A 26,368-nucleotide genomic window follows, 5' to 3' on the forward strand; every position below is an offset into this window, starting at 1 on the left:
GCTAAAGAGCCTGGGGACTTGAAACAGTCAAGGTCAGTGAAGAGGAAAAAAAACAAAAAAAAAACCTCCTGGACGTGTTTCTGCATACCCCATGCTGAGAGGAGAAGTAGGGCTGGCGAGAGAGAGAGAGAGCGAGAGCGAGAGCGAGAGCGAGAGAGAGAGCCACTTAAGTACTCCAGATAAATATATACCCTTTATCGCCATCCTCCAAAGGGGCCAGCCTCAAAGATTAGAAAGGTTTGGTGCAGTGCCTCGTCCATCCTCCCCAAAGGTCCTTGAAGCCGCACGGATCTCTCCTTGAAGGATATAGGAGCCGAGCGGCGTTCGCGCCGACCGCGCTCCAGCCGGAGATCCTCAAGCCGTTGTGCCGGCGTGCGGCTCCTTTTCCACGCCAGGGGGTCTGAAGACGCGGCAACCTCAACAAGAGTTTAGAACCAATTACGGCAGGCGTTGGGTTTGAATTTAAATTACAAATCAAGTGCATATTACCTCTGGAAACACCGACTGGAGGTCGGCTAAGGACAAGCTTTGACTGCGGACGCGGGCGGGGGAGGTCACGACCGTTAATATCAATGATGGATTTATCGGTTTTACCGGTTTATGATCAAGTACGTCTCAGACAGAGACTGCGCACGCACGCACGCACGCACGCAGCTTGATTGGCCGTTAGAGAGAGTCCATAAGCACTGAGCACATTGACTTGGAGCGCACAAGAAGCAGAAGATCTTTGTTTGTCATTGTACGAGCAGGCTATGACAAAATGAGTCCACTGCATTTGACCCCACCTGCACCGAGGAGGACGACCTGTGCAAATTCTGGTCTTACATGCCATGTAGCCGCGCCAACAGAGCGCAGAAACAACACACACGTGCAATGTCATCTGATTGAATAACATAACTCGTGGGGGCTATTAATTATTTTCCATTATCTCCGCTACAGTAAATGAATACTTCATGATGATATTCTCTCTCTGTTATTCTGACACGCACGCACGCACGCACGCACGCACGCACGCACGCACGCACGCACGCACGCACGCACGCACGCATGCACGCACGCACACTGCTGCCATATCAAGTGGATGCTCCTCATGGAGACACAATGTTTATATTAAAAATAAGATTAGCTGAGGCTGAATAATTTAACTGGATGTTAAGCCATCTGCCACCACATTCAGCTTATCACAGCAACCGGTAATCGGCCAATTGCATCCTTGCAAAAGTTTGCTTCTTCCTGAAGTATCACCACATCTTAAACGCTGGATACTCGATGCAGCGCTGATAAGCTTTGCAAGGAAAGGCGGTAGAAATTTGGGGAGTGCTTCTATCTCTGCCTTTTATGGTGATTGACTCTATCTGGCGGTGAGCGTCCCCAAGGATTGAGACCCCCCGGGGCCAATCAAATTAACAGAGGGCAGAGTCCGCAGACGATCGGGGGAGAGTCGGCGTGGCCAAGGAGCAGAAAATTCTCTCATTACTAAAATATGCTAATTCAATTAAGTATGGCTGGCATACCAACACACACACACACACACACACACACACACACACACACACACACACACACACACACACACACACAACACAAATACTTATCATTCAATGTTCTCCATTAGCGTGCATCAGCAGAGCTAGCGCTTCTTTGGACCTACCCCGCCCAGCCCCCCAGCCCTAAAAAAACTCAAAGCCACCAGAAAACTCAGTTTCTGCCAAGATCTTGAGAAAACATCCAAACCTCTGTTTACTCAAATGTTTGGTTTTATTAACATGTTCATCTTAATAGTAGCCTAATACGAAAACAGGAATATTTGCAATTATATATTTCATATACTATATATAATCATATATCAAAACACAAGCTTCCGTCTTCAATATACAGTATAAAAATATGTTGTAAAATAGCACCTTTTACATTTCTGGTCAACATGCAGTCATTATCAAACAAATTACTTTCCCCAAATAATAATACTAATAAAAAAAAACATATGTACAACACATTAACAGTTTATTGTGCTTGACTCTTCATTTGTTATAAAAACACAAAGAAAAATAAAACATACTTTCAACAGCAACAACCTAAATTGTTCATCACTTTTCATACGAAAGGGGAAAAGTGGTTTGATCGGTATAAACTGCTCTGTGCATGTGTATCTTTATGGCACACGCCACCTACAAAGAGGAACAACAACATTTTTAACAACACTGTGGCTAAAGGAAAGGCCACCTCCAGCCAAAAAAGTGACGATGGGAAAAAGGCGAAACGGTGGGAGAGAACGGTGATGGAGTCTAGTTGGTTTATGTTATTAATAAATTAGATGAACCCCGAACCTTCAGCTACAGGCACGACGGCAGAACGTCACCGTTCGGCGAGCAGTCAAACCTGGCAACCCCACGTCGACACTCTTGCGGTTGAAGAAACGGCTGTGAGGTGTGGTCAACCGTCGTTCTTCAAGGGGTGAGAAGCATCTGTTTCATGAAAACACAACATCTCACAACGCAATCCACAGGCAGGGAACGCACGCCCAGAACAAACCCTGTGTGAGTGTGTGTGTGTGTGTGTGTGTGTGTGTGTGTGTGTGTGTGTGTGTGTGTGTGTGTGTGTGTGTGTGTGTGTGTGTGTGTGTGCGTGCGTGTGCGTGTGTGTGCGTGTACCTGCGCTCTCCCCGAGGCAGGCCTCCTCACACTGCTCCAGGTGGACGAAGCGGTTGGCGTTGCCCTGGCAGCCGCTGTAGATGAAGGGTCTGCAGGCCTCCGCCCGGCTGCTGAAGTACCAGCGCAGGGTGTAGCGTCCGCAGCTCCCCTCCTCCATGGGCAGCAGGCACGGGTCCTCGGGAGCTACCACGCACACACACACACACACACACACACACACACACACACACACACACACACACACACACACACACACACACACACACACACACACACACACACACACACACACACTGAGTTTGTGTAGAACAGGCAACCAACAAAGAGGCACCAGACTGCGACAGACCAGTCTGCAGAATAAGGTACAGGCACAGAATAAGAAGCAACAGGGATCCTCAGCTGATAGAAAGGCGAAAACAATGTCCGAATTCCACAGCTTGAGGGAAATCACAGTTCAAACATTTTACCGTTTGTACACATTACTTTGCAAAGGGATCATAACAGTCTGAGCCTATTTACTCATCAGCACACAACACACATTTGTCATCACCTGGGACCTTTTCCCTAAATCAGCCTTAAAATGATCTCCTGGCCCCACCGACGACTACGGTAACATGCATTTTTGTCAGAGATGCATAATTTTGGTGTGTTCTGTATTTGTCAATTCTTTGTCAAAAAAAAATGACAAAAAAAATAAAAATAAAATGTCCGCGGGACGATGAGATCAATTCAAGGTCGAGCTTTCTCACCATATATAAAAAAACTAAAAATATGAATGTCTCCATCATCTATCGTCAAAAAAATGGTCAGGGGTAATATGCTTGTGCTGACTAGTAAAGGGGTACTTGATTAAGCACTGTCACATGCTACTGTACTAATATGTTCATATCATCTAGGATATAGAATATTTACGTATGCATCCATGGCAACACTGAGTCTTTTTTAATGATGGGGCCATGCAGAGCCATGCAGTAGTCAGGCAGACAGCCAGGTAGTTAAACCCTTTGAGAACCCATAGTCGGACTGTTTACCTTTCCCTGAGACTCCCCGCCTGGACCTGACTGACTTGGAGTCTGCTTTCAGAGAGTTAACTTTAACCCCTCTCTGAGCGTTTAATTTTGCTGCTTTTTGAACATCAGCTCTGGCCGATTTCACGGCCTCAGCTCTGGCTGATTTCTTTGGTTCGACTGTGACTGTTTTTTGTTGTTTGAGTTTCTCAGTCTCTCCTGTTGGCACACACACACAGCTATTAATGGATGGTTTTATTCACACGTTCAAATGAAAACAGAGATTAAGTGAAAACCACGGCTCTTAAAAAAAAAAAAACAACAACACCCCCACATAAGCACATGAATGGGATAATGAGGCGATTGGAAGCCGCGGAGTACCGTCGCTCTGGGTGATGGGTGGAGCGTGGTGCCGCGTGTCCTCGGTGGGTTCGTCATGAGCCTCGATGAAGTAGATGTGCTCGTAGTCGGGGTCGTTGGTGTTCACCACCACATGCAGCTCGCGTCCTGAAACCGGACGCATCAGGTCTGACATGGGGGAGGGGCCCAACGTCCCCCAAACAATATACATCATTGATCAATACACGTCCCATATAGCTTCTCCAGTGCAGAACCTAGAGCGTTACAATGGTATTGTTGCACAAATCCTATTTAACAATGCACACGAATACATTTATGAGGGTGTGAAAATGTATTTTTAAAGTATACTGCATGGAAATTAAAAAACGTCAGAACAAAACGCAAACGGAGTCCTCTGTTTTCTTAGCAAGAAAACCACCCAATGTTCAGAGGTCTCCCGACAGGACCACCAGGCTGTTAGGACTGAAAGACAGACGGACGGATGAACGGACGGATGGACCGACAGACAGGCAATCTTCACAGCATGGGGGGGGAGGCTTGGGGGGGGGGGGGGGGGGGGGGGGGGGCACGACACACTCACCCTCCGCACCCTTCTTGGCCAGCGGGTGCTCTGTGGAGGGCCGAGCCCTGAGCGAAGGCCGGGGCTGAGGGTCGGGGGCTGAGCCTGAGGAGGTCCAGACGGGGGACGGGGGGAGGAGGAGCAGACAGGGGAACGAGGGGATGGTCACCAGGAAAACACAAAGTGTGACATGGTGCGGGACAAAGGACCGGAGGGAAAAAAAATACAGCAAAAAAGCTCCAAAAAAGGACGGAGTATCTTGGTAGTAAGACATTTAGATGCAGCGAGAAACCCCAAAAGCACACCCTTACTTTCCAGCATGCCTTTCATTTTAATCCGCAGCCGGCCTCCCTGCCCGAAAGTGGAACTCCTGCACTAATTAGCGTCTCGGACAGAAAAGCAGGGCGACGACGCAGAGCACGAAACGAGAAGCAAGAAAGATAAAAAATGTCAAGCAACCTGCTCATTTCAGTAGGACGTCAAGCTGGCGAATGGAGGGGGTTTTTTGTGGCATTTGTTCAGGCTGCTTGACACGGTTTGGTCGACGGAATCCGAGCGGACGCAGCGGCTCGGATGCAGCGGATGCAGCGGATGCAGCGGCTCGGATTCCTCATTGGCAGAGACAGCCGTGAGAACCGGACGGGAACTAAATTCAAAACCCGCCTATGAGGAAAAACCCCGAAGGAACGAGGCCGTTCATCTTCAAGTGTCGCTCGTGAACATCGCTCTCGGCGGCGTCGGCCCCTAAAACCGAAAGGTTCAAGCGCTCGTATCAAACGTCTTGTAGATTTGTGTTTTGTCGAGCTGCAGACTCTCCAAACTCGGGAGGGGGAGAGTTTTTTTAAATGTTTTTATTTGACAGCATATATCATACATCAACCCAGCGTTTGGACGTCAGAAAAGCAACGTGGGCAGAGGAAGTGAAGGCGCTGGCGTGACCCCTGGTTTAGAACCATTCCCAGCCCCGGACGGAGGAGGCAAGCGGGCGGCCCACCAAGTCGGTGCGTGTGACAGCATGCGCAATCCTTGTGACTCATGCTAATTGCTGGCCTCATGTAAGACCCCCCAACCACCCCGCCCCCCCCCTGCGGCTCACTCACCTCCGCACGCTGAGACGCAGCAGACGGATGGATGGGGAGGGAACAGAGGTGGAGAAAAAAAAGGGGGGGGGGGGGCAAAAGGTCAGTCGGAAGGTAAACGTGGCGTTGGCATATATCTGTCGCACGGCTTCCGGGGGGCGCTCGCCGACGGCTGTGATTCATGCGCCGGCGGAAGATAATAACTCAAACAACGGCGGAGGCGGCTCACCACAGTGCTGACTCATCTCGGAGCGGACGTACTCCCTGACCTCATCCTCCTGCACGAAGAGCAGCAAACGCAAGAGCAGAGGAAGAGCGAGATGGGCTTTCATCGTTCCTTTGTTAATTGTGAGTGCGTGTGTGTGTGTGCGTGTGTGTGTGAGCACGTGTTCTGAGTGCATAAGCGTGTGCGTTTCTTTTTGTGCATTTGTTCCGAGGAGTGTGAGCCGGTGTCTCTCCGTCCAAACACTGGGGCGGGTGGAAGTTTATATTTGGGCCCCGGGGCCGGAATGAGGAACTGACCGTCAAGCTCGGCTCCCCTCTGTCTCCCTTGACTCCATCTGGACCCATCTCTCCCTGAAGCACGGGCACGTTTCAGTGAGTTGCACGCACGCACACGCGCATGCGCCCACGCGCACGCACACACACACACACACACACACACACACACACACACACACACACACACACACACACACACACACACACACGAGAGGAATGACAAAGCGGCAGGTACATTCGACAAACAACGCATATTAATTCAACAAACAAACCAAAAAGAACAGCGCCACCATTCATATCAATTGGCATTTGACCCTTTTTTTTTCTCAACTCGTGCAAATATGGTTTTACGCAAAATATTCATTTTATACTGATATTAATTTGAAGGTGAAAAATACCGTAGCACTAGCAGCTTAATGTGCGGAATCCATCATAAAATCAGTCTTATTAGGCTGCCATTGAAAAGTGCACCAGAGCAGGATAGAAGCCTCACAGACTCAACCCAACATCCCGATGCACTCTGCGCTATCGCCAGGAATCAGTGCGACGAGCGAGCGTAATTTTCCCATGTGTTTGTGGAATAACAGCCCGTGGAGATAGTGGCAAAAAACAACAAAAAAAACCCACAAACCGCCAACCATGAGAAATAAAAACAGGGGGTGGAAAATTGAGGGAAAAGTACGACACCCACCTGCTCCCCTCGTTCTCCCGGTATCCCGGGGACACCACGAGGGCCCACCATGACGGGACCCGCCGGGCCTCTCTCTCCCTGATACAAGCACGAAACAGCGTTACCACAGACACATTGGGGCACGGCACTTATCACTGCAGCACAGCTTGCGTTCATGAATATTATTTGCGTGCGGGAGCTTGTCCTTGTTTGAACTTGTGCAACTCCACTGGACCCGAAGACATTATTTGGGTAGTTGCTAAAGCTAACACCTTCTGTCCTTGGAGTCCTTCAGGGCCTTTCGCTCCAGCAGGTCCCTGATGGCCAGTCAAACCCGAGGCTCCGTCCACTCCTCTGGGACCAGGGGGACCAGGGATACCAGGCGGACCCTGTATTAGCACACAGGGTGTTAAATAAAAAAATTCTATGCATCTCTACATGCAGGAGATGGAGGGAAAGTACATGAGTACAAAGAGGGAAGCAGGACACACACCCTTTCACCCTTGTCTCCCTGGGCTCCTTTAGTTCCTACGACTCCGTCGAACCCCCGGTCGCCCTAAGGAGGAAAGTAAAAAATAATACTACACATTGAAACATCAGCAGTGAATCTCAAGGAGCACAGAGCCACTCAGCCAAATTGGAATCCTATGCAAACAAACCAAAATGAAGGTTCGATACACATCATTTCGAGGCTTGATTTAGATTCGGGTCAGACTCCATTTGGGGCCCAAAGGAACTCAAAACAACCCAAACTGAGGTGACGTGTGGACTCTGCAGGGGTACAGCACCTTGGGGCCGATCAGTCCCTCCTTCCCCGGAGTGCCAGAGGCCCCCGACGGGCCGACGTCCCCCTGGAGCAAACAGCAGGGCGGGCGTGCGGTCATTACTGCTGCTGGTGATTTGGTGGTTACCTTGCACTCGGAGTCGACAGAGGAGGCGCTTGGGGAACCGCTCTCACCTGCTCTCCTTTCCTCCCCGGAAGGCCGGAGCGCCCATGTATCCCAGCATCACCCTGAACACAAAGCCAGACGATTAAAAATAAACAGCCTCTGTCAGGGCGACGTGAAGCAATGGTGCGCACTGTCCATGCAAAACCTAGCACATGTGCACCCTGTCTGGCTTTGTTTGGAGGAAATCCGACACAGTGGGATCCACATTCCCGTGGCTATGAAATAATTGAATTCACAATCTCACTGAATCTCACTCTGCAATCTCCCGTTGCAAATTTCTTCTGATTCCTTCGACTAACCTCAATCTGTCTTCGGCTCTCACTATCTCACCTTTTCTCCTTTGGGCCCGGTCGCCCCGCAAGCCCCCTTGGGTCCTCGGTCACCCTGGAAACACGCAAGAAAAAGTCACTGGGCGGACTCATTCGCTCACTCCCTTTGTGAGTCACAGAGGGCGAAATACACCAAACCAGCAATTCAGTGTGACAGAAAGCCACTCCCTCCACCTGCCACTCAGGCGGAAACACACAGCAGCAGGAGCACACATGCAGCCATACATGTGGACATAGAGTTGATGAACAAGTGCCGAAACCATCTCACACACAAAGACACACACACACACACACACACACGCACACACCCACACTTCACCTTGTGAGTCAGTCACATATACTTTGTTTAGCCTTTTGAGTGTTGGACGATTTTCTTGAAAGACAGATATGATGCAGCCACTATGAGTAACAGAAGAATGGGACGACAGCTGCAGAAGGACGCGGGAGATATTGAGGATGTTCCAAGGTATGAAACAGAGAGGAATGGACGGAAGGTCTTCCAATCAAGTCTGTCCTGGGGCCTGCCGTAGGGCGATCTGGGTTGGTGGAGAGCTCGGCGATGTAACAGACGCATCGCGGTGATTAAATAATGTGGAGATAGGAGCGTCTCCTAAACCTCCGCAGTGACGTCCATTTGATGCCGTTACTGTACATAGTTAGCAGGGTGCCACTGGAATTTAAAGGCGTGTAGGATGCTTCAAGGTTGAGGTCTTTCTCCACAGAGAGGAATCCATAGAAAAGCACACACACACACACACACACACACACACACACACACACACACACACACACACACACACACACACACACACACACACACACACACACACACACACACACACACACACTCGGAATACCTTGATTCCCCGTATTCCGTTTAGTCCAACCTCTCCCTTCTCCCCTCGGAGCCCGGGCAGCCCGTCTTTTCCTGGTAAACCCTGGAAAGAGAAGGCAGAAGGCAGTTCCTCCCTCAGGATCTGCCGGCAAGCACAAAGACTCTGACGGAGGGCAGAGAGCGGTCACATGAGGATGTGGAGGATGAGAAGAGAAAGGATCTATGAAAGACTCACGGATTCTCCGGGCACTCCGGGCTGCCCTGCCTCTCCCTGCAGACACAAAGCGGGAATAAAAAGGGCTCAGTATTATTGTCAACATGCCATCAACGGTGTCTGGAGTTTGGGTCTGGAATTGGTAAGAGTTTATCAAAATAAATTTATTCATGATTCACTCTCTTTTGTAGCACCGGAAAACAATGAGGGGCGAATTCCCACAGGGATTGGCTTTTGCGGCCGCTAAACCGTCCCGAACCATGAAAAGCAGCCGTCTGATTTACAAAGCACCCGCAAATGGTGAAATGCACCACTAACTGCGTTGCCATGAAAATAGCCGGTGCTATTTGCGGGTATTTCAATTACGTAGGTATTATGCATACATTTGGTGCAAAATTGGCCCCTTTCTATGCAAATAAGGTCCAATTCACAAACAGCGGCGCTTTTAGACACACACAGTTAGAAGGACGCTGTTACCGCCTGCAGAGAGCTGGTGGTAAAAGATTTTTTTTAAAAAGACAGCGCTGTGCGATCGTCTTCAGAGAGTGCAACTGAAGCACATTTATAAGGGGTGTCGCCTAAACTTTCCAGTGATCTGAAAATAATATATTCATAATTATCATTACTGTCACGGCATCCGAAGGTAGCGGAACAGGTCCCCAGTGGTTTTCAAAACGCACTCCAAAAGCAACTTGTTGAAACTGTGTAACTCCCTTTTGTACAATAAATTCTTCAAACATTGACAAAAACGGTTCTGTGGTTCCAATTAAACTTAGAAGATATCGAAAAAAACACTAAAGATTATAGGGAATAGCGATAAAGTGGTCAAAACTGGCATTGAACCACAGGTGGCCTGTGCAGGACCATGGACAGCTCCCCGGGTGCTGCGGCCCGCCAGAACTTTGTGGTAGAGCGGAATATATCAAATCAACTGGCATCATTTCTAAATTGTAATATTAAGATTCAGTCAGAACAATAATTTCTCGAGTAAAAATGTAAATATGCAGTATATACACATTTTATCCATGCAATAATTGAATAAAATGTGTTTTTTTATCGATTTATTCATTATTGAAATATTTTATAGTTCCTGCACATAAACCTAAAAATACTAAGTAGAACCTGGAGTCCCCCTGCTACCCATTCAATAACAATGTTGACGATATGAACTGGACACATAGTGTACATGAAACTGCTGGGTATGTTACACCTTTACATTTCATGGTGTTATGATGCAGCTTTGTGCACCAGGTCTGGACAGTCAATGAGTGTGGAGCTGTGCAGTAAGACATCAACACCATCACTCAAACAGGAAAACCACAATTTATCATCCTCTTTTGCAGTATGAATGTAGAGGCTGGAAAAAAAAAACCTGATACTTTGCACACCTATGTAGTGCGTAGGAAAAGAACCTTGGAGTCATCAAAATAAAAAAAGGAGAGACACCAGCACACTGTGTAATTTGTCGCCAAGGTTTTGGTCACAGTATACACCATCGCTGGGCTGGTTCTAATTGTGAACTATGAAATTTGGAGCAGGTTCCTCTGGTTCCCGACCCCAGTCTGCAGTAGCAATGTCAGTGTCACTTGCCTTCTGTCCTCCAGGGCCACGCGCTCCCTGGAAACCGGTGGATCCCCGCTCTCCGGGCTCCCCTCTTAGCCCCTAATATTGAATAAACACATAAACACCGGTGGTGAGCAAGCGCCAAACAAACAGCAAAGACGACGGCTCGTCTCCTCATCGCCAACTGAGTGAGGCTCGTCCCTGGTGCGACGACTTGAGAAACCAATTCACCTGCTCGCCCGGAGGACCCTCCTGGCCCTTCACCCCTTTATCTCCCTGCATGCCTTTCGGCCCTCTGTCCCCCTGAAAAACACAGGTGAGGAAACCGGCTATCAGGGCCACAATTTACATATGATTATAAGAGGGGAAGGCATTTTTATTGTGTGTGTCTGTGTGAATTAATAGCATTTACGGACAGATTCTCCTTTGTTGCCTTTCACTCCGGGAGGTCCTCCCACCAGCAGCGTATCCCCCTGTGGAGAGGAAATAATAACATCAGAATTGAGCATCTTATCTAGCCTCAGCCCCGGGTGGGGGGCAGGGGGTACAGTATATATTATATATGTGCCGTGTTTCATCACTGCTCACTTGTTTCATAGGCTATTCATTACTATTGTCTGTATTCATAACTTCTCCCTGCTCACAACAGAATAAATATCTGTTAAGACTTGCAAATAACCTCCTTCTCATTTTTTTAATAATTCTTCTTTGTTTGCTATAAGCAACTCCCACATGTACAAAAGGCATCTGCGCATGCACACGCGCACACACACACACACACACACACACACACACACACACACACACACACACACACACACACACACACACACACACACACACACACACACACACACACACACACACACACACACACAAAGAGAGTGAAAGGCTCATTAGACTTGAAAATGCACACACCTTTTCTCCTTTGTCACCTTGTGGCCCCAATTCTCCCTATCAAAATTGAAAGCAAGACATTTCATTCATGCATGTCAATCCAATTCACATTTCTGCATGAGCGGCGCGCTCAGGAGACGTTGTAAGCACGAGGACCCTTGAAATAGGGGTAAAAAGGACCAGTGGCAGATACCTTTTCTCCCCGGTCGCCTCGGCTGCCTGATGGACCCTGAGGAGCGCATGTGTACAATGCTCAGTTATTAAAGACATGCCATGACACCATTATAGTGATTATAATGATGTTCAAGTTGGGATTCACCCCTTTGCCTGCAAAGTGATGATACTAGCAGAATAAATTTGGTATATGAATGCCAGTTTCACATTGAGTTGGAGGAATACCATAAACCAGGCAACCCTGGATCACTTAATTTTCAAAGGGGGTCATAGGAAATTTGAGACTGATATATGATTGGTGTATTTAAAAAGATGTTTTAGTTAGATAACTTTGAAATACATAAACATTTTGGAGCTCCCTTCATGCTCTATATATCATAAAAGTAGCCAAATGGGATTCTTGTTCAGCCTCAATCACTTGCTTATTGGCCAAAATGTGAATTGTAACACATACAATTAGTGGTGCCGCCTCCAAAATAATAATAAAACCAAAATAAATAACACCATTTGCATAGTGAGGCAGAAGCGCGTTGTTTACATATCTAAGGCTTAAAAAGAATTTCATCTGCTTTGAGGCAGTTCGCGTGACCTGAATGAGAGCGTGTAAAGTCCCCATTCATCCGTAGCAGCTGCTGCAGCCTGTGCACTGCCTATGAGAAATAAATAATCGATGCTTGAAACCTACACTTGCACCGCGCTCCCCATCCAATCCTGCACGGCCTTCTTCACCCTGGGAATGAATGACACAAAATGAGCATGAACTCACACACACACACACACACACACACACACACACACACACACACACACACACACACACACACACACACACACACACACACACACACACACACACACACACACACACACACACACACACACACACACCCACCACTGCCTCCTCAGATTCGGCTCCTTTATGTCTTGACACACATAGGCTAAAGCTGCACTCCAGCGGTATGGAGGTGTGGTGGAGCACTTACTCTGGACCCCGCGACCCCTCTCTCTCCTCTCGCTCCTGGTACTCCCACTCCAACCTCCCCCTGCACACAGAAGAACAGGATGATACAGCATATAACTGTGCATTTCCTTTACTTTCGAATAGATCATCTAAAAAAAGAACCCCCCACCCCCCCAAAAAACAAAACAAAAAACAAAAAAAAAAACAGTGCCTCATTGCATATTATGCCAACTCACCTTTTCACCTTTGCCCCCATCAGTTCCTGGATCTCCCTGGAAATCAAGTCAAGTTATTGAAGATACTAATCACAAAGAGTTTGGTTTAGTGTATTTTAATTGTATCTCCACTGGTCCTTTATGGCAATGAGCCAGTCTCAAATGTACAAATAAAATTGCAAAAAATATATATATAATATTTGACAACTGCTTGATAGGACGATACAAACAGGACACTCACTACTTTTCCAGGGGGTCCGGCGGGTCCGGGGGCTCCGGGGTTACCTGCCCGGCCTGGAAAGCCTTGGAGACCCTAAAAAACATGTTGTTATTCATATAAATCAAGCATATTGTGAGAAATGATTCTCTGGGATCTCATGTGGGGGCATGCAGTGTCAGGCTGCACCCACCCTCACTCCCAGCGGTCCAGGGGGTCCTTGCTCTCCAACCTCCCCCCTCAGACCAGCGAGACCAGTGGAGCCTGTGATACCCCGAGGTCCTGGGGGGCCGGCAGGACCAGGCAGGCCTGGGTCTCCCTGAAATGTAGCAGCAGCTGTTATGCTATTATAGTATATTTGTTATTCTGCAAACTCTCTGTTGTAAAAGGGTTTCCTATTACAAATGAGCAGTGGTGGAAAGAGCAAGCCCTGTCACTTCAGTAAAAGTACAAATACCCTGGCACAAAATGTCTCTAGTAAAGGTGAAAGTACCACATTGACATTTCTACTTCTCTATAAGCATACAAGCACTTGCTCTTAAATATATTTTTAAGTAAAAGCAGCATAAAATATTATAGGTGGTGTAATATTCAAAAGGATATGGACCAAATAAATTATTGATGCGCGGTCCTATATCAATAGTTTGATAGATCCGGTACCTGATTTTGATATATAATAATAATAATAATAATAATAATAATAATATAGATAACTTAACATTATATATATACAACATATATAAAGTTATACATTTACTTTGCACAAGGTGGATATACAGTATATGTGTGTGCGTGTGTGCGTGTGTGCATGTGTGCGTGTGTGCGTGTGTGTGCGTGTGTGTGTGTGTGTGTGTGTGTGTGTTTCATATGTGCGTGTCTACTGTGGTGTCCCATGCGGCCCCTCACCTTTAACCCCAGAGGTCCAGGCTGACCGGTGGGACCTGCCAGTCCGATGGCCTTCTCTCCCTGTGACACAGGACGGTTAGAGCACAGGCAGCAGGCGGCAGGGCGCCGAGAGCCACGCCGCCTCCCGGCTTAGCCCCCGACTCAACCACCCAAAAACTCTAAAGCTTACCCCATTAAAACCTATCGCTGTTATCCAAGGGCGTTTGTTTTTGGTCATTTCTATAATGTTGCACGTCTCCCCTCGGTGCGGCCCACCCAACCGCTGACGGATGATGACCAGAACGTTCCCAGTGGAGTTTAGTGGAGCAGGATACAGCTTCACCCACATAAATGCTTCCGCTCACCTCTTCCTCTCCTGATTTGTAAAAAGTGTCTCCCTTGATGACAGGCTTTGACGACACAAAGGCCCCATTAGACCTGGCATGAATGCACACGATGAACCCAGATATTATTCAATCGGATTACATTTATACCTGGAATTAAACCGTGTCGCTGGTAAACACGTTGCGATTTTGTGAAGAGGAAATATTTTCAGATTATTGCACTTTCATCATTTTACTTGACGTCCTCTAGAAAGAATGCTAACGTCTACTAAACAGTGGCAACGTAGGCTCATCACTCAGTCAGAGTGAGGGAAGGAGTCCAAAGTGGTGGATCAGAGTAGCACCGGAGGTACTGAGAGGGTTGAGTAATGGTGACGGTATCAAAGCAGGTTGTTCCGCTGAACGCTGCCAGTTGGATCCGCACGTCAGTGGAAATAACTCATTTACATTACCTTACGTCCAGGGACCCGTTGGGGGTTATAACTCTGCCCAAATGACCTCCCCTGGAGCTAGTCTGTGCGATGGGATGTTAAATGGGTTTCGGGTTCGTCTATTCCTCACTTTGAGGGGACTTTGTGCTTTGTACAATCCAGTCAGTCCAAAATGCACGTTAATGCCAGGTGTGGGAGCAGATGGTCTTGACTGTGCACGGAACCCCGCGCCCTACTGCTAAATGCTTCTCCCGGCTACTGCATTCTCAGGCACGTTGTTGCCCCAGCAAAAGATGAGGGTACATGCAGAAGTATTTCAGTGACTCGGAATACCCTGCGGTGGGGGACAATGGAGGGGGACCCCATCCCCCATCCAAGGTCACGACTTAGTAGCTGTGGCAAACTTGTCATTGGAGATTCAACGACTGACACGTCAAAGGAGAATTAAAACATCAAACAAAAGCCCAAATTCATTTGATTGCTTTATCCCATCCTAGAAATCCCTTCTGAGTTTTTGGGGCATTCCATGGAGACAAAGACAAAGCATTATCTTGCATGAATAGCACAACGACCATGATGGGCTCACCTTGTCTCCTTTAGGCCCAGATGGTCCTTGAGAACCCTGCGCAACGGACAGAGGAGAGAGGCAGCGCTGAACAGAGCTTTGATATCTGCATGTCGTGGCTAACGGGGATTTCAAAATGACTTTCAAATCATTATATAGTCAATTAAAATGTGGTCTATTCGCAGTCCTTGGGATGTGAGAGGTTTCCGGCTCAAGGTGAAGCTCCCTCTCGCATTAATACCGCCTCTAAAATAGGATTTTAAATCTTTAGGCTAAGTGGAAAAAAATAGAGGAAAGGGAGTGTTGAAAGGAAATTGGAGTGACAAGCCACACACACACACACACACACACACACACACACACACACACACACACACACACACACACACACACACACACACACACACACACACACACACACACACACACACACACACACACACACACACACACACACACACACACACACGTACTCTTTGCAGAGGCCTTGGCTGTCACGCCGGTTAACAAGGCTTTCTCAGCTCAGGGATTAAGAGGGTTTTCAATGCAAAGTGTTCCTTGAAAAACAAAAAAAAACAAGCGGTCATAGTTGGGCGGTGAGGGAGCTTCAAAGGGTCTGAGTGTGGGACGAGCATAAAAGTTCCGTGTGAGGGTGTGAGGGAGGAAGCCAGTGCCTACCGCAGCCTCAGGAGACTGACGGCACTCGGATCGAATACGTGTGTAAAGCACAGATAAACACGACGGTATCCATTGAAACATGACGAGATAGATAGGCGCCGGAATGGAAGACAGGCTGCTCTCTAAGCCAGCACCTCCAACCGACCATGTTCTCCACCCCGCGGGTGATGGGGCTGGAGGGCAAGCGGAAAGGAAGGCTTCCTCTTTATCTGATCGGGAGGGTAAACAGCAGCCGGAAGGCGCTGGTATGTATTTCACTCAACACAGCAGGCATACTGTATAGCCAAACAGCTTGGTGTTTAAATGGAATGGGTACTCACGTCTTCTCCAGGTTCCCCAGCCTCCCCGGCAACACCCTGCTCCAAGAAAAAAGACAGAATGCTGTCATCGGATAAGATAGCATTCACATTAATGCTGGGCGTTACAGCAGCAAAAACAGTGCAGCCAACACAGAGCCAATACACCTGACATTTTAAGACTTTTAAGCCACTAATTATTATTTAAATAATTTTTTATCGAATTGACCCATTTACACATCCATCTACACAAAGTCACCACGACGCAGCGGTTAACCTGTTGTTGCACCATGTTACTCACTCTTTCTCCTTTGCTCCCGGCGGTCCCTTTGTCTCCTCTCTCGCCCTGAATAACGGTCATAATCCAACAACGTTATTGAAACAGGTCACAGGACATCGAAGCTTATCTACGCTGCGGACGAGGCTTCGAGCGCTGCCTGTCTGATCAACCTCACCCTCAGGCCAGGCGGACCGTGTTCTCCCACCGTCCCGGGAAGCGTTGGACCGGGGAGACCCTGTAGAGATCACAGCCCCCATTTTGATATCGGCACAAATAACACTCTTTCGGCTATGGTGCGCATTCCTTGTTTTACGCCAAGCGGAGCACAGTTTGACATATAGACCTCATTCACGCTCCGCCATCTGGAGAAAAAATTTAAATCGTGACCGCCGATCCGCTCAGTCAATTGTCATTCCCAATAAACGATTCTGTGTTGCTCTACATCAATAGATTTATTATTTATAGATTCGGGTGTGAACGTGTCTCCTTTTGATGAAGTCTCGAGACCAAAGGGGGATTCTCCTTTTCAGGGCGTGCAAACCGCCTGCTGCAGGTGGCGAAACTAGACTGGAATATCACAGAATCCTCAGGTGGAGAGCGTGAAAAAGGAAAGTTAGAAAGATGAAAGAAAACAAATATATCTACATTCATGACAGTGACTCACCCGTTCTCCTCTGGGTCCGGGGGGCCCAGGAACAGCCTGTAAGAGAAGAGATGAGGGAGAAACTAGCAGTCATTGCCTGATCATTGCTCCAGAAATATAATTTATTTAGAGCCACAACTATGTTCAACTCTCGAACTATCAACGACCTTCAGATAGTCTGTTCAGTCTTTCAACTAAAGCATATTAAATAAGCAGATAATTCATCCCAGGGAGGGAAACTGAGGTGTAATCCAGCATTCATCCATAATAACCTACGCACCTGTCTCCAAGGGTTATGAGCTGTCAAGGCTACAAAGGTTGTATAAGGCCTGCATTTTTTTGTTTTGTTTCACAGTATCTCTATCAAGGTATATTTTACCTTTATTATTCATATTACTAACAGATAAGCACTATTAGCACCATGTAGGATTGTGTCAGACTGATCCCCAGGGCAGACAGCATTGTCTCAGGAGATAAGGAGGAAATCTTCAAAGATAGAAACAATGAGCGGAAGGAGGCAACAACAAAATAGCATGCAATGCAGTATAATGGAGGGACGGGTGTCAGCTTGGAAGGGTTGATGGATGGATAGCGATGGATGGTTGGATGACATACGGATGGGTGGATGGCTGGATAGATGAGTGGATAGATGACGGATTGATGGAAAGTGGGATAGACGGATGATATATGGATGGATAATCTGTTGAACTTGGATGTATGGGTGGATGGAAGGAAGGATGGATGGATGGATGGATGGACGGATGGACAGGCCACTTAAAAGGACTATCTGTAAACATTGTACCTTTTAGCTTTAGCATTACGATGAAAAGAAGTAAGCTGCAGCCATGCCAAAAAAAGGGTTTTCATCTGCAGCTGTGTCATGTAAATAAATAATCAGTCAATTTTGCACACACACCAAATCCCCCCCCCCGCCCACACACACACACACACACACACACACACACACACACACACACACACACACACACACACACACACACACACACACACACACACACACACACACACACACACACAATCACTCCAAAACACCCACACAAAACACACCACACACACACAAACACCAAAACACCCACACCAAAACACACACCCACACCAAACACCCCCCCCCAAAACATACACACACACACTGTAATTGCATATCTCCAAGCCCATGAGCTCACCTTTCCAGGAAGCCCACTGTCTCCTTGCTCACCCTTTAGGCCGGCTAGTCCTGGAGGTCCAGAGATGCCCTTCAGAACAAGGTAAAGATGTCTGATGTGAAGGGGACTTATGTGATGGATTATTGAATATACAGTATATTATGGTGGCTCATAATGTGACTCACGGTGTAGTTGAGGATCAGATACACGCTCAAATACAAAAACATACAGTGGAAGAGAAATATGTACGGACAGAAACAAAGACAGAAACAAAGGCACATAAACTAAGGCACGCACCTGTTTCCCAGGTAATCCTGGGATTCCCTCTTTTCCGGGCAAACCGTCCCTGCCTGGAACTCCTGGTTTCCCCCCTTCCCCCTGTGAAATGAGGCATACCACTCTGTAGAGGTGACATTTCTATAAATAAGGGTAGGCTGAAACAGGGTGCGGCCAAAATCTTGTGAGAAAATCTGCCATAGAAAAGGTTGCAAGAAACGTAATGTTTGAATGGGAACCTGAACAGCCTGACTGAAGAACACCCTTTCAAATTAAAAGAGTACATGCATAAATATGGCAAAGCACAAAGTCACTTCAGAAAGCCTCCAGTACCTGAGAGAGCACTTACATAAATAATATATCAAGCCACACCATTAAAACCACTGACAGGTGAAATGAATAAAATTGCTCATCTTCTTCCAATGGCTCCTGTCAAGGGGTGGGATGTATGAGGCAGCTAGTGAACAGTCAGTTCTTGAAGTTGATGTGTTGGGAGCAGAAAAAATGGACAAGCATAAGGATCTGAGCCACTTTGACAAGGACCACATTGTGATGTTAGACGGCTGGGTCAGAGCATCTCCAAAGCAGCAGGTCTTGTGGGGTGTTCAGTATGCAGTGGTTAGTACCCACCAAAAGTGGTCCAAGGAAGGACAACCCGTGAACCGGTGCCAGGGTCATGGGCGCCCAAGGCTCATTGATGCACGTGGGGAGTGAAGTCTAGCCCGTCTGGTTCGATCCCACAGAAGAGCTACTGAAGCACAAATAGGTGAAAAAGTTAATGCTGCTATGATAGAAAGGTGTCAGAACACACAGTGCATCACAGCTTGATGTGTATGGGGCTGTGTAGCCACAGAGCGGTCAGAGTGTCCATGCTGACCCCTGTCCACCTCTGAAAGCTCCTACAATGGACACGTGAGCGTCAGAACTGGACCATGGAGCATTGGAAGGAGGTGGCCCGGTCTGGTGAATCACGTTTTCTTCTAAATCATGTGGATGGGGGGGGTTAGGGGCCGATCCGATGGAGCATCTGTGGGATGTGCTGGAACAACAAGTCCGATCCATGTGGGCCCCACCTCGCAACTTCCAGGACTTAAAGGATCTGCTGCTAACGTCTTGGTACCATGTACCACAGGACACCTTCAGAGGTCTAGTGGAGTCCATGCCTCCACGGGTCACAGCTGTTTTGGCGGCACGAGGGGGAGCTACACAATATGAGTGGTTATTGGTGGTGGTTTTAATGTTGTGGCTGATCGGTGCATACTGACATGTTTTCCTGTTTTTTATTAAATCGATTGTAAAACTTTGGATTTTGTCACATTCTGTTTATGAATAATTATTTTAAGTCACGCTGTACTCACCACCTGCCCCGACAGTCCTGGGGGGCCCTGAGGTCCCTGGGTGGTGAGAGAAACACAGGCCGTCGTATGAGGGATCACAGTGGGAACTCCCCACCAGAATTTCACAGAATTTCTCAAGCAGGTGAGGGAAAAAAGCAGTTTATCCTGAGAAAGTTGCTACAGTGGTATGATTTACTGCGACTTACAATGGCTCCTGGGGGGCCTACCGGTCCTGGGAGCCCCGTGCTTCCCTGGGCACCGGGCGGACCCTGCAAGAGAGGAGCTCACGGCTGTTTGACAACGACATATTGTTTTGTGTGTTCTGTTGTAGAATGGTATTTGCTAGACGGTAAAATAAAATGTCAGCGATCTCATTAAAATAGCCGCCCTTTCTCGGGGAAGATCTAATATGGCAACGCCCTTACCTGGACACCAACCCCCGGCTCTCCCTGGTTGCCCTGCAGTGACATTTTAGCATAAGGACCGTCAGACGCAAACCAAAACATGCCGGTGTTCATTAAATGAGGTGTAAAAAAGGGAGTCTGTTCACCTTTATGCCAGCTGGACCTGGGGGCCCGTTGGTGCCAATGGGGCCCTGAGTGAAGAACCAAAGACTATCAGTTGTGTAGTGTGTTTGTGTGTTTGTGTGTGTGTGTGTGTGTGCGTGCGTTTGCGTGTGCCTGTTTTGGGTTCAAACACCCACCTGCATTATTCGAACATTGGGATCACGGGTTCGACATTTAGTTTTCCAAATTAATCGACTCATTTTGTCCTCACAATTTAGTGTCCTCATTAAAAAAAAAGAAGCTTTAATTCTGTTTCAGATGTTGTGTATGCATTTCCTCACGGTGCATACTGCTGTTTTAAAGCTACATAATCCCAACTATCTTGTTTTAAAATGTTTTTTTCTGGATGACTCCAAACCACCTACGCCAGTATCTGTGTGTGTGTGTGTGTGTTTATGTGTGTGTGTGTTTGTGTGTGTGTGTGTGTGTGTGTGTGTGTGTGTGTGTGTGTGTGTGTTGCTTACAGTTGGCCCTCTAATACCAGGCTCGCCCGGGTTTCCCTGCGGATAGTAATAAGAAGCTCTGCTATATTCACATCGTCAAACACCAACAATCACGGCACGCAGGCAAAGTAAACCTCCACCGACAGATTTTAAATCCGGAACATATTTACATATAAATCTGTTTTTTTTTTTCATATAGATTATGGCTCACATGCCGTCGATCACTGACATTAAACAATGCAAATTTTGACAGCATTTGACAAAAATAGTCACGTCACTAGGTGACAAATTGACATAAGCCCCTGTTCAAAAGGCATATACTGTACAAGCACCAATCCAAGCACAATAAGAAACGAATGGAAAAAAAAAGCCAGGAGCACAGTAGAAGTAAACGCTCTGAGGGGGGATGAAGCAACAACAGCCCCGTGCAACAATAAGTCGACTCGGGCTCATCGGCACGACAGTGTCGCCTCCGAGTGCGGCAGCGTTAATATTCCCTTCACCAAGGCGTCAATTTAATCTGGGGCCGGCAAATTTCCGGCGTAAAAAAAATTCAACCCATTCGACTCCTCTCCCCCATCTGGCTCGGCAAAGGATCCCCTCCAAAAAAAAAAACCCCAAACGGACGGGGAGCGGTGCTTTAGACGTCGGCCTGGAGGGAGGGCGGAGAAGCAGACGACCGCACGTGCGTTCGGATTTGTCGTTTGTTTACCTCGGCCGTTAGTGGGATCCCTGTCGCTCGTGCAACACTGTGACAACTCCTTCAAACCCCCCCCCCCCCCCCCCCATGCCAGCCAGCAGAGAACCTACCGGTCTGCCGAGCACTCCAGGGAAGCCAGGCAGGCCCTAGAGAGGAGGGAAGATACAGAGACGGGAAGAGAGGATGGGGGTGACAGCAGGACGGAAGAAACGGCGTTCAAACCGGGGAGCGGGGGGGGGGCAAAATAGAGACATACGGGGGAGGGGGGTGAGAAAGACAGAGGGGTGTTAGTGGGGGAGGGGTGGGGCTGCAAACGCTTTCAGTCTCGGGGCCGACGCAGGCTCAGTCCGACGAGGAGGCGAAGGGAGAGGAGCCGGGCACCGGGTTACTCACTGGTTGGCCTCGAGGACCAGCAGGCCCAGACACAGCCTGCTCCGACGGGCAGGGAAGGAACACAGCGTGTGAAGAAATGCTCGGGCCCCCCCCACCCTGACCCCCCCGCCAACCCCCTGACCCTGAAATCGAACCCGTTAGGATAATGCTATGAAGTCACTGAGGGAGGGCTGGCGACTCGGCCTCGCCCTGGATGTGGACCGGAATCCTGCCGGTGGAACTCTTTGAAAAGGTTAAATAAGGGCGGCACAGGAGCGCCTCTCTCTTCCATGTGGTACATACATGTGCAAATCTTTACATTACATTACATCACTTTACATTGTGCTTAACATTTTATACAAACATCAGTTGTGCACTTGAAAACTTTTTGAAAGCTGTTTTTTAGAACCATAAGCTCTTCCGTCCTTCGACTTACCGGCTTTCCATCTTGACCAGGTTTACCCGGTTCCCCTGAAGCTCCCTGAAATGATAAATCACGCAAGGCTGTTTTTGTCAAAATGCATGGAGTTCTACTTATTACGGCTTCGGATCCAAAACGGAGAGGAACAATATTTGCTCCTGAACAGAGCACCATGGTAACCATGGTTACTTTCAGTGCCTGTACATCCTGCATGCAAGCTCACCTGTGACCCATTACGTCCTTTTTCCCCGACCTCTCCTCTCTCTCCTTTATTGCCCTCCGGCCCCGAAAAACCCTGTAACACACATTCACGTGGAAAGTCTGCAATCTGCATATGAAACACACACAAACGCACGCACGCACACACACACACACACACACACACACACACACACACACACACACACACACACACACACACACACACACACACACACACACACACACACACACACACACACACACACACACACACACACACCTGTTATTAATTATACTATATGCAGATGAAATCTCACCCTGTCACCTTTGGATCCCTGCGCTCCAGGTGGACCGGGCTCTCCCTTATGGCCCACCACACCTGGAAGGCCTCTGGCTCCGGGGGCGCCAGTCAGCACTGAGTCAGCAGATTCTCCCTACATGCACAGAGACACTGCTTTTACCTCCCTTACTGTGTCCTCTATTTATCTATACTCATATGTACAGTATGTAACGCTAAAATACTGTATACGCCAACTGACGGAATGAGGAAGAAGTTACCTTTTGTCCTGGAGGCCCAGACACCCCTGTCGGGCCTGGTTTGCCCTGAAAAAACACATTGTGTTAAACATGAAAAGGTATATGGTGTGTACAGCAGGCGTTTTACTGCACAATTTCAAAAGGAAGGAAGGGAAGTCAAATACTACGTTGAAATACTCACGGCTTCTCCTCCGTCTCCCTTCTCCCCTCTTTCTCCCTGGAAAGATAACCACACACAGTTGCGGAGTCCCACTCGGTCCATGTGGAAGTATTCCGTTTACATCCAACTCTCTTCTCACTACCTTGTCTCCCGGTCTGCCGGCCTCTCCCAGTTCCCCAGCTCTCCCGGGAACACCGGGTATTCCAGGCTTGCCCGGATCTCCGGCCTGCCCCGGGGGTCCCACAGGTCCTCGCTCCCCTATGGCTCTCCCCGGCGGTCCGGGCGCCCCTGCGGGTCCGCGCTCCCCGTGTTCTCCCTTCGCACCCCGCTCTCCGGCAAAGCCGCGACCGCCCTTAGTTGGAGGAAGAGATATTCACATGGTCCGTGCTTCGTTGTGTTTAATCATTTAGTGTGCAACCAAGGTAACATCAAGCGCTCCTGCGGTTCACACACCTCGAGCCCAGGCGGTCCTCTTTGTCCTGTTTCACCCTTGTCTCCTATTTGACCCTTCTCCGCCTTCTGGATCAGCGGTGAATCCTTCCTCTCCACCACCGCTTTCAGATCAGACACCTGGGCGTGGGGGGAAGACGGAGGCTTACTGCTTCAATGCCCCCGAAAGCATTTGAGAGATTTCAGGCTTCACGTACGTTCGGTAATAAATATTTAATCCACAGGACACAAGTGATACTGAAAAGGCAGCGAGGCACACACTGTAAATGGATTCTGAAGTGGCGCAGGGTTTTATTTAGTTTGTGTACTATTTGTAGACAACAAATGGAATTGGTGCAACACCAAGACGGCTGTACGATTTCTGAAAATATATAAATTTTGCTCGGTAATAGCTGTCTAATGGATAGTTAGATAGATTCCCCCGCAGGAATCCATGAAGTGATTCTTAGATTATTAATTATCAGGGTTAACGGCACCCGACTTATCCCCAATGTAAGTATTTGTGGTGATTTCAATACTTGGACATCACGCGCTGTAAGCAAAGATTATCTTTGCATCAAATATACATGGGAACTTTTCGAGGAGGCTCGGAAATCGGAAGACCCCAAAGATCGGGGATTAAAACCCTAAAAGCAGGGCTTTGACAGAGTAATCCAGCTGAGGCTCAGCGCCGCGTGAAGCCGACCTACCAGAATCCCCAAACCGGCCAGCGCCTTCTGCACATCCTGATTAGAGGGAGACACAAGCACCCGCGATCAATGAAAGGAGATAAAAAAAATACAAATAAAAAAAAAGGAAAAGACTTTCAGCCACGGATGAGACAGCGCTGGGTTGTGTCTCACCAGCGGCGTTCCTGGCTTGCCGGGCGCTCCGTCCTCCCCTGGGTCTCCCTGTCAGACATGCAAGATTATCACAGTGAGGAGTGTGATCTGGCCGGTGTTTTTTTGGACTTTCTATATCCATCTATCTATCTATCTATCTATCTATCTATCTATCTATCTATCTATCTATCTATCTATCTATCTATCTATCTATCCATCCGTCCATCCATCCATCCGTCCATCCGTCCATCCGTCCATCCATCTATCTATCTGTCTGTCTGTCTGTCTGTCTGTCTGTCTATCTATCCACTGTACCTCTCTTTATAGCGTCTGACTTACCATGTCACCTTTGCCGCCGGCGGGGCCTCTGTCCCCCTGGAACGGAGAGAAAAGCCAGACGGTCAAAGGAAAGACTGACTGGTTGATAATCAGGGGAAAGCAGAGATCCATGAGGACGAACATTGACTCACTCTGGCTCCCACGGCTCCAGGGATCCCGGGCACACCCTGCAGGGAGTGAGTGATGGGGATGATTAACAACCGCGGAGGGGCTGTGGCAGTGATGCCGTGGAGGGTAAACACGCACTGCCTTGTTTGCCCCTTTTTTTTTGTTGTATTTTTTTTTACTTTTGTCTGAGGGATGATACTGTGTGTTGACATAGAGGCGTACAGGAAGGGGAAACACTGCATTGTATTTTCTCTGCGGCATATTTTGTGGATGTTTAAGTCAAGTGACCTTTGTTTCAGATAAACAATGTGAAAAAAAATGAAACTACACACACACACACACACACACAAACACACACACACACACATACACACACACACACACACACACACACACAGACACACACACACACACACACACACACACACAGCAGTGGAAATGTATGCTTGTGAATTAATTTTCAGACCCCGACGCTTCCACACCCAGGAGAAAAATAAATATGCAATGATTACACAGCAGTATAGAGTATGTACAGGAAGTCATTGAATAGTCAGAATTCCATGTATGTCATACCGGGGTTCCAGGAGGCCCTGGAGGGCCCGGGATGGCAGCAGCCGCCGCTCCCTTGACGTAAACAACCTGAGAGAGATACACAACCGCGATAAAGGGAGTTTGGAGAGATAACATCGGCTATGTCACGCATCCATATTCAAACGCGTCAACCTCACCTGTCCAGGAGGACCCGCGTTGCCCGGCGGGCCCGAGGGCCCGGGTGCACCAGCTGGCCCCACCGGCCCCGCCAGACCCGAGGTTCCTTTCTGCCCATCACGACCCTGGGACGCACGCACGCACGCACGCGCGCACACACACACACACACACACCGGACAGTAGAAGTGAGATCCGCTCTCCCCTGTGGTATTTCACTCGGTGCCAGTGCTCCAGGCTGAACTACAAAATCAAAGCAGGTGGCTGCTGCCGCTGCCTGCCCTCCTCTGATGTTCTGGAGATAATTAATATGAATTTGCACATGAAAACGGCACTCTGACATTTGGAGCGCCTCCGGATGCCTCTCAGAAGATGCACCCCCTTAAAGGCTAAGCCCGATCATTAGAGCCGAGCGAATGTATGGCTGCCGCTCACTGGGCCATTGATTTGGCAGCGAGTGTGAG

The 26,368-nt window shown here is 48.3% G+C and overlaps 1 protein-coding gene across 1 annotated transcript in view; it reads right to left on the reverse strand.

Annotated features, from left to right (window-relative positions):
* Positions 1 to 1,766: 1,766 nt before the first annotated feature.
* col7a1 (collagen, type VII, alpha 1) overlaps positions 1,767 to 26,368 on the reverse strand; it is a gene marked incomplete at its 5' end in the record, with an annotated part of 58,728 nt that continues 34,126 nt past the window's right edge. The window contains 52 exons of the mRNA XM_080001154.1: positions 1,767 to 2,465; positions 2,652 to 2,834; positions 3,683 to 3,877; positions 4,040 to 4,165; positions 4,599 to 4,682; positions 5,886 to 5,934; positions 6,179 to 6,232; positions 6,849 to 6,926; positions 7,100 to 7,216; positions 7,321 to 7,383; positions 7,616 to 7,678; positions 7,786 to 7,839; positions 8,108 to 8,161; positions 8,964 to 9,044; positions 9,177 to 9,212; positions 10,746 to 10,817; positions 10,950 to 11,021; positions 11,135 to 11,191; positions 11,637 to 11,672; positions 11,809 to 11,844; positions 12,475 to 12,519; positions 12,773 to 12,832; positions 12,987 to 13,022; positions 13,207 to 13,278; positions 13,376 to 13,501; positions 14,089 to 14,148; positions 15,429 to 15,464; positions 16,406 to 16,441; positions 16,683 to 16,727; positions 16,837 to 16,896; positions 17,326 to 17,361; positions 18,489 to 18,557; positions 18,765 to 18,845; positions 20,102 to 20,137; positions 20,287 to 20,349; positions 20,506 to 20,538; positions 20,631 to 20,675; positions 21,111 to 21,146; positions 21,900 to 21,935; positions 22,598 to 22,642; positions 22,806 to 22,877; positions 23,101 to 23,217; positions 23,342 to 23,386; positions 23,502 to 23,537; positions 23,623 to 23,832; positions 23,934 to 24,050; positions 24,620 to 24,655; positions 24,773 to 24,820; positions 25,091 to 25,126; positions 25,222 to 25,257; positions 25,772 to 25,837; positions 25,927 to 26,031. Of these exons, the coding sequence (XP_079857280.1) occupies positions 2,434 to 2,465; positions 2,652 to 2,834; positions 3,683 to 3,877; positions 4,040 to 4,165; positions 4,599 to 4,682; positions 5,886 to 5,934; positions 6,179 to 6,232; positions 6,849 to 6,926; positions 7,100 to 7,216; positions 7,321 to 7,383; positions 7,616 to 7,678; positions 7,786 to 7,839; positions 8,108 to 8,161; positions 8,964 to 9,044; positions 9,177 to 9,212; positions 10,746 to 10,817; positions 10,950 to 11,021; positions 11,135 to 11,191; positions 11,637 to 11,672; positions 11,809 to 11,844; positions 12,475 to 12,519; positions 12,773 to 12,832; positions 12,987 to 13,022; positions 13,207 to 13,278; positions 13,376 to 13,501; positions 14,089 to 14,148; positions 15,429 to 15,464; positions 16,406 to 16,441; positions 16,683 to 16,727; positions 16,837 to 16,896; positions 17,326 to 17,361; positions 18,489 to 18,557; positions 18,765 to 18,845; positions 20,102 to 20,137; positions 20,287 to 20,349; positions 20,506 to 20,538; positions 20,631 to 20,675; positions 21,111 to 21,146; positions 21,900 to 21,935; positions 22,598 to 22,642; positions 22,806 to 22,877; positions 23,101 to 23,217; positions 23,342 to 23,386; positions 23,502 to 23,537; positions 23,623 to 23,832; positions 23,934 to 24,050; positions 24,620 to 24,655; positions 24,773 to 24,820; positions 25,091 to 25,126; positions 25,222 to 25,257; positions 25,772 to 25,837; positions 25,927 to 26,031 (3,522 nt within the window). The 3' untranslated portion in view covers positions 1,767 to 2,433. The remainder of the gene's footprint in view (positions 2,466 to 2,651; positions 2,835 to 3,682; positions 3,878 to 4,039; positions 4,166 to 4,598; positions 4,683 to 5,885; positions 5,935 to 6,178; positions 6,233 to 6,848; positions 6,927 to 7,099; positions 7,217 to 7,320; positions 7,384 to 7,615; positions 7,679 to 7,785; positions 7,840 to 8,107; positions 8,162 to 8,963; positions 9,045 to 9,176; positions 9,213 to 10,745; positions 10,818 to 10,949; positions 11,022 to 11,134; positions 11,192 to 11,636; positions 11,673 to 11,808; positions 11,845 to 12,474; positions 12,520 to 12,772; positions 12,833 to 12,986; positions 13,023 to 13,206; positions 13,279 to 13,375; positions 13,502 to 14,088; positions 14,149 to 15,428; positions 15,465 to 16,405; positions 16,442 to 16,682; positions 16,728 to 16,836; positions 16,897 to 17,325; positions 17,362 to 18,488; positions 18,558 to 18,764; positions 18,846 to 20,101; positions 20,138 to 20,286; positions 20,350 to 20,505; positions 20,539 to 20,630; positions 20,676 to 21,110; positions 21,147 to 21,899; positions 21,936 to 22,597; positions 22,643 to 22,805; positions 22,878 to 23,100; positions 23,218 to 23,341; positions 23,387 to 23,501; positions 23,538 to 23,622; positions 23,833 to 23,933; positions 24,051 to 24,619; positions 24,656 to 24,772; positions 24,821 to 25,090; positions 25,127 to 25,221; positions 25,258 to 25,771; positions 25,838 to 25,926; positions 26,032 to 26,368) is intronic.

This window comes from Zeus faber (genome assembly GCF_960531495.2).
Source record: "Zeus faber genome assembly, chromosome: 5".
Taxonomy (NCBI): domain Eukaryota; kingdom Metazoa; phylum Chordata; class Actinopteri; order Zeiformes; family Zeidae; genus Zeus; species Zeus faber.